General features: G+C 43.6%; 1 protein-coding gene across 1 annotated transcript; it reads right to left on the reverse strand.

Moving 5' to 3' along the window:
• Positions 1-2,420: 2,420 nt before the first annotated feature.
• Positions 2,421-7,810, reverse strand: LOC144503174 (leukemia inhibitory factor-like). Its single transcript, XM_078227680.1, has 3 exons — positions 7,670-7,810; positions 7,300-7,439; positions 2,421-4,078 (listed from the first exon to the last, which is right to left on the reverse strand). The coding sequence occupies exons 1-3, from the start codon at positions 7,683-7,685 to the stop codon at positions 3,635-3,637; spliced, it is 600 nt and encodes a 199-aa protein (XP_078083806.1). The 5' UTR covers positions 7,686-7,810; the 3' UTR covers positions 2,421-3,634.
• Between the last annotated feature and the right edge of the window lie 5,152 nt (positions 7,811-12,962).

A 12,962-nucleotide genomic window follows, 5' to 3' on the forward strand; every position in this document is an offset into this window, starting at 1 on the left:
CCCCATTCCACCTCCCTTTATCTGCAAAGGGCAGGACACACAATAGCTCCCCCCCCCCCCCCCCCCCAACAACCACCGCACCCCTCTCTTCCTTCAAACGCATTCAAAAAGTAATTTTAAGAGTTTGGCTGTCCACCTCTGTTGAAAACGTCCCCAGTGGGGACATATGAAATGCAACCCGGGAAAGATTTTGTTTCTTTTATTCATTCATGTAACATGGGTGTCACTGGCTGGCCAGCATTTATTGTAAGAGTTTTAACAACACCAGGTTAAAGTCCAACAGGTTTATTTGGTAGCAAATACCATTGGCTTATCCTTAGTTGCCTGAGGGCAGTTGAGAGTCAACCACATTGCTGTGGCTCTGGAGACACATGTAGGCCATACCAGGTAAGGACGGCAGATTTCCTTCCCTAAAGGACATTAGCGAACCAGGTGGGTTTTTCCAACAATAGACAATGGTTTCATGGTCATCAGTAGATTCTAAATTACAGATTTTTTTTATTGAATTCAAATTCTGCAACCTGCCATGGCGGGATTCGAACCCAGGTCCCCTGAACATTAGCTGAGTCTAGCGATAGTCTAGCGATAATGCCACTAGGCCATCACTTCTGCTTTCATCTTCTTATAAAGAAAGAAAATGATAAATTTATATAGCACCTTTCATAACCTCGGGATGTCCCAAAGCAGTTTACTGCAAATTAACCAATTTCTTTTATGTGTAATCTCTGTTCCAACGTAGGAAACACGCTGCTAATTTGCACACAAGGTGCTCCCACATACAGCTAAGAGTTCATTTGTTTTAGCGGCATCAGTTGAGGGATAAATATTGGCCTGAGGACATCAAAAACAACTCTCCTGCTCTGCTTCAAAATACCGTCACGGCATCTTTTCCAACCCCCTGAAGAGGGTGGACAATGGGGGTGGGATTTTCCGGTCCCGCCCAAAAGTCAAAGGAACCTCTTGCTGCTCAGTCAAATTTTCTGCTCCACCCGCAACGATTCCCGCAATGGGAGGGATGGGTGGCAGGGTTTCACAGTGGTTAGCACTGCTGCCTCACAGCGCCAGCGACCCGGGTTCGATTCCGGGCTTGGGCCACTTTTTGTGTGAAGTCTGCACGTTCTCCCCGTGTCTGTGTGAGTTTCCTCTGGGTGCTCTGGTTTCCTCCCACAGTCTGAAAGACATGCTGGTTAGGTGCATTGACCCGAACAGGCACCGTAATGTGGCGACGAGGGAAATTTCACAGTAACTTCATTGCAGTGTTAATGTAAGCCTTACTTGTGGCTAATAAATAAACTTTACTTTATTTTTTACATCCCGCCAATGGTGTCTGTTCAATGCCTCATATGAAAGACAACAGCTCCTGACGTATGAATCAGTGGAACATCGGCCTACAGGTCATGCTCACATCTCTGAAGTAGATACACCCACAACCCTCTGACTGGGAGATAAGAGTGCTCTCCACCCAGCCATGGCTGGAAGCATTTTCTGAATTGGCCGAAAGGCTGATATTTAAACATGAGGGTAGACTCTGGAGATTTTAGTTGGAGTCTCCTGCAGGCTGAGAGACCGGTTTTCTGAAGGACAGAAGTGAAGCAACAGGGGTTTCTTAATTTAAAGATGCTTCTCCAAAAACATGTAATTCTGCTTATCTTAAATGGCATAAAGCATCAATGAGCTGTCAGACTTTTCAACCTATTTTTTCATTGCTTTTTTCTTTATTTGTATCAGTTTCTCTCGAGTCTTTTAGCCTTTAGTCGGAACACTTAGCAACCACCATTTGGCTGAATTGGGTTTCCGTGACATCTTTCCTGTTAACAAATCCCTTGATCTAACATAATGGAAAACGAGTTACGTCATTCTTACTTAAATTAGTGACAGCAAATGTCCAGTATGATGGGAAAAAGGGGAAATGAGATAAAAATGATGGATACGAATATCAAAGAAAAGGTCGTGAATTCTGTCGTTCTAAAATGAATGTGTTTGTTACCAAAAGGCTGTTCATTCAGCAATTTATTCATTCATGGGACACGGACATCACTGGCTGGGCCAGTATTTATTGCCCATCCCTAGTTGCCCTTGGAGGGCAGTTGCAAGTCAACCACATTGCTGTGGCTCTGGAGTCACACGTAGGCCAGGTAAGGACGGCAGATTTCCTTCCCTAAAGGACCAGATGGGTTTTTCCAGCAATGGTTTCACGGTCATCAGTTAATTCCAGATATTTTTTATTGAATTCAAATTCCAGCATCTGCCACAGTCGAGATTCGAACCCCGATCTCGGGAACATTAACAGAGTTTCTGAATTAATAGTCCAGCGATAATACCACTAGGCCATTGTCTCTGCATTGTCAATCATGCATATGAAGATCAGAAATCATTCCTTTAACAAATATACGACATAAGAACAAAAGCAGAATGAATTCAATTCAGGTTTTTTTATTTAAAAATCCATCATATAAATAAATTTAAAAAAATACATATTAAATAAGACTTTGTGTACAAAATTTTGATATATTTAATACCGTAAAGTATCAATAATAATTAAATAAATAATGGTAACAAAACAAGATGCAAGTGAAGCAATTGGTCATTAACCTGAAATGTTAACCGTAGGTCTCTCTCCATAGATGCTGCCTGACCTATTTAACATTTCCACCATTTCTTTTAATATAACTTTAGCATCCTGTCTTCTCCCAAAGTTTTCATTAAAAACTGCAGCATTTCTGAATGCAGTCAGTTACATAATAGAATAATCCTCTTGTACATTAAATAAATAAATACGATTGCTGGACCATGAGGTGAACCAGAAACAAGAGTTCTTCGAATAACACTCAAGGAAGTGTACGTCCTGAACAAAATAAGATACAGGTCAAGATGGAGAAGGGTTTGGAAACAGCTGATAATAGTCTGTCACTGTTGGGAAGAGGTAGAATCACCTGTATTTGTAAGCCAATACTGGAGAGAAATTAACTTCCAAATTGGTCCACAGAATTATCACTTGAGAAAAAGGTTTACGTCCCATAAAAAAATAATATTTCATGTATTCAGAACTATGTCTGAAATATTCTGTCTATACTAAATCAGAGTTCTCTTCATTAACCAATAGTGGTTAAAAAAAACTTCAAAATTAAAGATATTTTCTTAACTAAAGACTGCCTGAGATAATCGCTATAAGGATATCTGTGTCAGAAATAACCCTTTGGGTTGGGGGAGGGGGGGTGGCGGCGGCATTAATCCACATTTTCGTCACCTTTTAACTTAATTCTAGTCTTTCTAAACTGTAAGTTTGATTAAATGTTTCATTTTTGTTCCTGAAAATATAATTTGGACTGTTTCAAGTAGCTTCTTAACCAACACACTTGTGAGGCAAGACTCACTCATCTTGAAAGCAGATTTAAATCACAGCCATGTTTACATATGCTCAACAATTTCAGCAAGGATGCTGACCCAGGTAAGTGCATTGCTGAACCTGTAAGGAGATTGCATATGGTATCAGAACAGGCCGCCGTTGACATTTTCACAATTTCTTTTCATGCAAGTCCCCTGAAATGTCCGCAGTGGAAATTGTAGCGAGCGCATTGCACTCAGGTGCGGCGTAAACTAAACACTGTCCCTACTCACAGACTTACAACGGCCTTCAATGAACGTTCCTCAGTAAATGATGAAAACTCTTCAACACTTGTTTGATGTACTGTTTAAACTCTCGCAGTATGATGCATCCTTGTTGCTTTTGTGTAAACAGATTCTCTGGGATATTAATGTGTTCTGGTGAGCAGTTTAAATCTCGAGGAACGTGACCAACTCTGGTATGCAGAATGTCATAGAGGTTTGACTGCAGGGATGATAGGTGAGTCCGTGTATTTTCAAGGCGATTGAGAAGTGTTTTCTTCAGCGGGTTCATATTCTTCTGCTGGACCACAATGTTCTTCAAGTGCAACTCAAACTGTTGCACACCAATATAGATTTTCTTGAGCATTTCATTTTCCTCCATGTTAGCCAAATGTCCTTTGGGAAGACACTTCACCTCAACTTTGCACGTTCTGGCATTATCTCTATCAAAGGGAGGTCCTTGAGCAGAGAGCTGAAAGAAAAGGCTAGTATTAGCGATGGGAAACATAACAACACTTACATTTATATAGCACCTTTAGCATCAATAAACATCCGAAGGTGTTTCACAGAGGTGTCATCAGAAAAGTGCATTCCACTCAAAGAAGGAGCTATTCAAAGGAGTGACTGCAACATTGGTCAAAAAGATGAGGCCGCACAGTGGTTAGCACTGTTGCCTCAGAGCACCAGGGACCCAGGTTCAATTCCGGCCTTGGTGACTGACTGCGTGGAATTTGCACGTTCTCCCTGTGTCTGCGGGGGTTTCCTCCAGGTGCTCTGGTTTCCTCCCATAATCCAAAGAATTGCAGGTTAGGTTGATTGGCAATGCAGAATTGTTGCTTAGTACCCGAAGGTATTAGGATTAGTCGGATAAATACATGGAGTTATGGGGTAAACCTGGGTATGAGTCGGTGCAGAGTCGATGGGCTGAATGCCTCCTTCTGGACTGTAGGGATTCCATGAGAATTCTATGAAGGGTCTTAAAGTGGGAAAGCAGGATCTTATAATTGCAATTCCAGAGTACAACAAGCTCCAGATAGCTGAAGGTTACAGCACAATCACTGTTGCTGCTACACAGCAAATTCTGTTTTACCCATCACAACTCAATTGAATGTGTTGAGAAGTAATTTTAATTGTCACCTTGCTAAATAAACAGGAAATGTTTTTGTTAGCCAAACGACTGTCATTAATTAACTGGAAATTTAATGTCTTTCTATATTACTTTTAAAGACCCCACATGAGAATGCACTTTCGCTTCCTACTCATTTTACACCTTTCATTATTTCCTGTTTTTCTTTACTTTCACTGTGAATTCTAGTCCCCACATTACTACCCACAGCATGATTGCAATGAAGCCAGAGCAATGATAGCCAACAGTAACAGACTCCAGGTGGAACATGGGAACTTAAAAGTCTTGGGAGCAGGAGTAGGCCATTCAGCCCCTCAAGCCTGCTCCGCCATTCAATAAGGTCATGACTAATCTGATGGTGGTCTCAACTCTGCTTTCCTGTCTTTCTCCCATGACCCTTCACTCCCTCATCTATTAAAAATCTGTCTAAATTAGCTTTAAATAAATTCAATAAAAGTTTAAAGTTCATTAATTAGTGACACAAGTAGGCATACATTAACACTGCAATGAAGTTACTGTGAAAATCCTCCAGTCGCCACACTCCGGGTACACTAAGGAAGAATTTAGCATGGCCAATCCACCGAACCAGCACGTCTTTCAGACATGGGAGGGAATCGGGGCACCCAGAGGAAACCCACGCAGACACGGGGAGAACATGCAGACTCCACACAGGGTGGAATTGAACCCAGGTCCCTGGTGCTGTGAGGCAGCAGTGCTAACCACTGTGCCACCGTGCCACCCAGCTTCTGTTTCTTTCAGGGGAAGAGAATTCCACATTCCCTCCTGGAGAAAAGATTCTCCTCATCTCTGACTTAAACTGTGTCAAACCTGGTTAAAGTGGGGATCAGATGAGAAAAATACACCATTGATAGCATTCGACTGAGAAACATAACATATCCCAGCGAGTTCAATGTCAGTGGGTATGATGGAAGGCAACCCTGGCTTTCTGCTACATGTATAGCTACTTTAAGTGGGGGGGTGCCATGACATACAAAATCAATTGACCATTTTTAAAAACTTTGCACCCAGATATATTGACATGCTAACAATACTCATACAAAGGACAGTTCAGAGCTCAATTGCATCATACTGTGCTTTAATCATTCATGAGAAGAGTAATACTCATCGAATGTCATTTTTCTCCCTTTCACGTTGTCCCTAATACCACATGTAAACCCTTTGGTCCAAAAATAGACATGCAAGTTGCACTCCAGACTGATGAATGGGTACATAAGAGTGGCGATGATCGGGAGAGGGGGATGGGTGTTGGTATAGGAGGTGGGGGTTGGTACTGGTGGCCCGCCCTGTGCATTTTCCTCTCTCCCTGTGTCCAGCATGCCCTTCCTACTATGTCCAAGATCATAGAATCATTGAGTCCCTACAGTACAGAAGGAGGCCATTTGGCCCATTGAGCCCACAATGACAACAATCCCACCCAGGTCCTAACCCCAAGTGTTTACCCTGCTAATCCCCCTGACACTAAGGGGCAATTTAGCATGGCCAATCAACCTAACCCACACATTTTTGGACTGTGGGAGGAAACTGGAGCACCCGGAGGAAACCAACGCAGACACAGGGAGAACGTGCAAACTCCACACAGACAGTCACCCAAGGCTGGAATGGAACCCAGGTCCCTGGCGCTGTGAGGCAGCAGTGCTAACCACTGTGCCACCATGCCGCCCAAGATCAGAAACTAATACCTGTGGAGATGAAGGAAATAAAGGCACATTGCATTGACACAGCAGCGTGCTACACGCTTCACACTCTGACTGAGATGTCATTCCCAGTTTTGTCACCACTTTGAGCATCGACTGCTGTTAGCTGAGTTGCAGTCCTAGTTAGATACATAGAAAAGCTTCTTCTACTCTGGCCCAACTATCTGGCTCCAGACAGAACTTTATCCCTGCTGAGCAAGACCTTCATTTTACAATGAGAAATAATTTCCGGATTTGAGGCTAGCAAGTGCATCAATGGGACAGGCTGCAGTTTCAAGATACTTATGCATGAAAAGCATATCATCGGAAGCAAAGACATGATTCCTACCACCAACCTTAACATAATGGATCCAACAATAATGGAGACACATGGAAGGGGAGAGCCAGATTATAACGGATTTCACAAGCTACCATCAGCTCGCCGCTTCTAACCGCTTCGAAGCTGAACCAGCTTCCCTCCACCCTGACCATGGTCATCATCAACATCTAGCCATCCCCATGCCCCACTGAGAGCAACAGCAGGATGTAGAATAAGTGACAGCAGTGCATAAAGGTCACAGGTCGTTACTGCTCCCCCTGAACCCCTTGTAACGATGGCTTTTGACACTGAACCATGATAATTGACAGTGGCAGGAAATTTTAATCCAATCACTCAAGTGCGGATTCAATCCCAAATAGAAGAGTAATCACCATCACATTCCTAATGCTCGAAATAAAATTAAAAGCTAAGATTGCAGGATATGAAATTCAATAAATTACCCATTGGCAGTTAAGGGCTAAACGAAAAAAAAAGTTCAATTTCAAATAAAGCATTCAAATGTAAAATTATATAAATAAGGTGCAGATTCTTACATATAAGCGTAGGACAGCTGGAGTAGAGTTGTTTAATTCAATTGCCAGATTGTAACTCATATTCATTCTTATATTCGGCACAGGAACTGCACTTGTGTTGAAACAAGATAAAGAGAACAGCAGAAGTATGTGGAGGATTCCTGAAAGAAGCAAGCAAACAGGTTATAGACAGTCCCGAACTTTTCTCACATCCTTAAATTGACATCTCATGCACTTGTTTCCTGAAGTGCACAGAGTAATTTCTCATTTATCTTAAACACAGGTTCACAACAAATGCTCATTTCAGAAAGTTTTTAAAATGCTAAATGCCACATAAGATGCAACAATTTCATCTGGAGACCAGAACAACAGCTGCACAAGTGGGAGTTACCTGCTCCAAGTTCCATTCTATTACAATTCAAACATATGACTGCAAAAGACAAGTGGCAGAGTTCTTTAAGAAAGTATTCTGTTCAATTATTGGTCAACTCATCCAGATTTGGAGTTGCAGTGCCTTTTGTAGCTTGCGGAAGTGCCTAAACCACTAAATCGTCATCAACAGGAACTACATATTTGGTTCAAATTTTCTAAGTGTTTTTTTGCAGATCATTGATGAACTTGCTGTCTCATAGCTATGACACGGGCTAGCTACTACTTTTGGTGTTGATGCATTATAGACTTGTGGCATTAACCGAGTAGTCAGATTGGTGCAATGAAGAGTAGGGTTGTGAGACCACCTTGTGGACATCAGGCTGCCTCTTCAGTGCAAGGAAACTATTACTTGGCGCATTTTCTTTTAGAAGCATCTCAAAGTAGTTCAAATGTATTGAAAGATCTTTTGAAGTGAAGTGACTGATGTTAGTTAGGCAAACACACTGCAATTAGCACCACCACTGGTATGACTGACTAATTCGGATTTTTTTGGGGGGGATGTTAGTGGTTGAGGCAGGGGTGGGTAGGGGGGTGGGGCAGATGGTTATCAGTCAGGACATCTTGAGAACTCACTCCTCATCTTTGAATAGTGGCACAAAGACCCTGAAATTCTGCCGTGGTTTTCCTGGTCACTTGTCGTAATTTCAACAGGAGTGGTGGGACAACCACGGCCGAGGGGTGGCGAGGGGGAGGGGGGGATGGGAGAGTGTAATCCAAGTGGCTGCCCATCAGGAAAATGGCAGTATCGGGGTGCAAGGCCAGTTTTACCTTCCAAGTTCAGATCAGATCTTAAATGTCCCAAAGATAAGAAGAACAAATTGGTGGTTTGCCAAAATTGCTCTGTTAAGAATCGGCATCTGTGATCTTGCTCTCAATTCAATGACTTCTGGTAAACATTGTTTGACAGTTTCCAATTAAATATGAGGGGGCTTAAAAAGAGGTGTGGTATGCTCAGCCTTCATCATACCTTTCACATTCCTTCTTGTTATTTTAGTGTCCGCCTTGCTCAGTGATAGCATTCTCATCAATGAGTCAGACTATTGCGGGTTTGTCTCATTCCTGGATTAATCTAAGTTTAAGTTTTTTTTAAGTTTAAGTATTAATGTCACAAGTAGGCTTACATTAACACTGCAATAAAGTTACTGTGAAAATCCCCTAGCCGCCATACTCCGCTGCCTGTTCAGGTAACACTGAGGGAGAATATAGCATGGTCAATGCACCTAACCAGCACATCTTTCAGACTGTGGGAGGAAACTGGAGCACCCAGAGGAAACCCACACAGACACGGGGAGAATGTGTAGATCCGCACAGACAGTGATTCAAACCGGGAATCGAACCTGGGTCCCTCGCGCTTTGAGGCAGCAGTGCTAATCACTATGCCACTGTGCTGCCCCCATCTAGACTGACACTCCAGAGTATGACGAAGAGGCTATTGTGTTGTCGCAGGGATTCTCTTTTTACACAGAAAATGTATGAACATACATATGAACGAGGAGCAACAATAGGCCATTCGGCCCCTCAAGCCTGCTCCGCCATTTTATAAGGATATGGCTTATCAGATGGTGGCCTCAACTCTACCTTCCTGTCTACCCCGTGTAACAAAAACAGAAAATGCTGGAAAATCTCAGCTCTGACGAAGGGTCATCCTGACATTAGCTTTATTCTCTCTCCACAGTTGCTGTCAGACCTGCTGAGATTTTCCAGCATTTTCTGTTTTTGTTTCAGATTCCAGCATCTGCAGTAATTTGATTTTATCCCTTGTTCACTTTGACCCCCTTGCCAATCCAGAATTTATCTAATTCAGCCTTAAAAGAAATTCAGTGACCCGACCTCCATTGAAAGCAAGTTCTGCAGACTAACAACCCTGAGAGAGGAACAATTTCTTCTCAACTCCATCTTAAAAGGGCGACCCCTTATTTCTAACCTACTCTAGTCTCTCCAATAAGAGGAAAGATCCTCTCACCCAATCTGTCAAGTAGACAGCACGGAGACAGGAAGTTGACCATTTAGCCCCACCAGTCCACATGGGCAATTTTGCTGGAGCTATCCACAGCTAAATCTATCATGATCACCCACTATGCCCCTCGCCAAATCTATCAATATAACTCTCTATTCTCCTCTAACCTCATTTGCTTATCTAGCTTTCCTTTAAAGACATCGATACTATTCACTGTCCATCACTCCCTGTGGTAATGCATTCCAAATTCTTCCACTTTCTGGTTAAAGAAGTTTCTTCTGAATTCTCTCATTTTGTTTGATGTTGACATTCTAATGTTGATGGCCTCCAGTTTAGCTCTTCCCCACAAGTGGAAATATCTGCTCCATGCCTATTCTATCAAAGTTTTATAACTTCGGAGTCATAAAGCCTTCTATAATGTCACGTCTGAGCCTTCTCTTTTCAAAAAGAGATATGGAGCGAGATTTACCGTGTGTCACATGGCAGCAGGAGGCTGCCCGCCATTGGCCAGCGGCAGCATCTTCTGGTCCCGCCGTTGTCAGCGGGTTTCCTGTTGAATGTATCCCTCTCCATCAGGAAATCCACAGCAAGGGGCGGAGGGTTGGAGTGGGCAGGGGTAGGTGTGCCGTCGGCGGGACTTGAAGATCCTGCCAACATGAACTGCCGGAATGTTCCGTCCATAACCTGTCCACTCTTTTCTGGTCGGTATAATTTCACATTCCTTGGCAGTCTCCTTTGCACCCTTTTCAATCTCTCCTATATCCTTTTTACATTATGGTGGACACAACTGCAGGCACTACTGCACACCTGGACTGACCATGATTCAACACAGGTTTGGCATAACTTCTCTATTCTTCAATTCTATCCTTCAATAATAAAGTTTAGTTTATTTATTAGTGTCACAAGCAAGCTTACATTAACACTGCAATGAAGTTACTGTGAAAATCCCCCAGTCGTCACACTCTGGCACCTGTTTGGATACACTGAGGGAGAATTTAGCATGGCCAATGCACCTAACCAGCATGTCTTTCGTACTGTGGGAGGAAACCGGAGCGCCCGAAGGAAACCCATGCAGACACAGGGAAAATGTGCAGACTCCGCACAGTTACCCAAGGCTGGAATCGAACCCGGGCCCCTGGCGTTGTGAGGGAGCAGTGCTAACCACTGTACCACCAGATTCACCAATCTGTGTCACTACTTTTTACTCTTTTGTGTCCTCTATCCCATTTAGTTTCTTGCTTTCCAAATAATATGTGACCTATTTTTCTGACTAGAAGGTAAAACATTGGTTTCAGACCACTGCCTTGTCTGTCCTCTCAGTTAACTGTACGAGGTTCTATGGCCCTATTCAAAGAGAAGGTGAGTTCTTCTAGTTTCCGGTAAAATATTCATCCCTCTAACAACATAAAAAATAAAAATACCTGTCTGGTTATTGCTGTAAATGGGAACTTGCCAACAATAAGATATTGGAACAATAAATATATTAATTGATTCACTAACAATCAATGATAGTTTCATGCTCACCATTACCGAAGATGAACTTCGTATTCCAGATTTGCTAATTGAATTTAAATTCCACCAGCTGTTGATGATGATGCTCCCACTGGCACCCGCCCCTTGGCACAGATTGGCACTGTCAGCTTGGCACTGCCAGGGTGTCATGGTGCCAACATGGCAGTGCCAACCTGGGCCATGGGTCAGTGATGTGGAGATGCCGGTGTTGGACTGGGGTAAGCACAGTAAGAAGTCTCACAACACCAGGTTAAAGTCCAACAGGTTTATTCGGTAGCAAATACCATAAGCTTTCGGAGCACAGCTCCTTCGCCAGATGGAGTGGATATCTGTTCTCCAACAGTGCACAGACTTCAGTATTGAAATCAGAAATTAGTATTCTGTAACTTGATTTCTGTGTCTGTGCACTGTTGGAGAACAGATATCCACTCCATCTGACGAAGGAGCTGTGCTCCGAAAGCTTATGGTATTTGCTACCAAATAAACCTGTTGGACTTTAACCTGGTGTTGTGAGACTTCTTACCATGGGTCAGTGACAGGGGACATTGCTAGGGCACTGCCTGGCTATGTCCCTTGTCACCCAGGGGTTTTCCTCAGCTTTACGCCCTCCCAAGAAGACTCCCATCACAGTTTCACATTGGCGAGGTGTCAGGATATGCTGAAGGGGGGCTTAATTATATTAAAAAGTATGCAAATACATGTAAATCTCATTCACGCATTTATGGGCGTGGATCTGATGATGTCGCCAGTGAGGAGCGGGGAAGATCCGAAGTAAAGTTGTCGCCGGTGAGAGCTGTGACTTCTGGATCTTGAGCCCCTGCCGGCTATCACACTGACAGCGAATGCGGGCACGCTCCCATCTCTCCATATCCCAGTAAATTATTACAAGTACAAAGGTATTGCTTGTTTTTTCACCATACATATTTGCCCACATCTATCAGTAACTGCCCTGCCCAGGGGCATGTAATGGACCCCACTGCTACCTCAGCCTTCCTCTGCAGACGCTGAGATAGAACTGCACAGCACCTGCACATGTGTCTGAAGCTCTATCAGACAGTTTCTTTGCATGGAGGGACTGCTGTGAGATTTTTTTTACAACTCATTTATGGGATGTGGGCTTGGCCAGCATTTATCGTCCATTCCTAATTGCCCTTGAGAGTCCTGCTAGGCCAATTAAGAATCAACCACATTCCTGTGGGTCTGGAGTCCCCATGGAGTCACTTGTTTTTTTTATTAATTTGTGAGACATGGGCGTTGCTGGCTGGCCAGAATTTATTGCCCATCCCTAGTTGCCCGAGGGCAGTTGTGAGTCAACCACATTGTTATGGCTCTGGAGTCACATGTAGGCCAGACCAGGTAAGGATGGCAGATTTCCTTGCCGAAGGGACATTAGTGAACCAGATGGGTTTTTGCAACAATCGACAAAGAACAAAGAACAAAGAACAAAGAACAATACAGCACAGGAACAGGCCCTTCGGCCCTCCAAGCCCGCGCCGCTCCCCGGTCCAGGATTGAATCCTGAATCCAGGATCCCCACCCAATTTTCCAGCCTATCTACATACCAATATCCTATCCACCGAGCTGTCCCTCACAGCTACGATGCTTTGTTCATTACAACCTATTAACTTACCCCCACCCCCCCATTCCAGACCATATGATCTCCAGGGAGAGGCGAAAACCCAGAGTGAAAAACCCCAGGGCCAATATGGGGAAAAAAAAATCTGGGAAATTCCTCTCCGACCCCCTGAGGCGATCGAAACGAGTCCAGGAGATCACAATGGCC

The sequence above is a fragment of the Mustelus asterias genome, chromosome 13 (assembly GCF_964213995.1).
Source record: "Mustelus asterias chromosome 13, sMusAst1.hap1.1, whole genome shotgun sequence".
NCBI classification, from domain to species: Eukaryota; Metazoa; Chordata; class Chondrichthyes; order Carcharhiniformes; family Triakidae; genus Mustelus; species Mustelus asterias.

Bases quoted from the DNA above. Each gene is read 5' to 3' on its own strand.
- LOC144503174 (XM_078227680.1), bottom strand. The intron at 4,079-7,299 runs GTAAGAATCTGC...CTTTTCTTTCAG, and splicing joins CAGCTGTCCTACGCTTATAT to CTCTCTGCTCAAGGACCTCC.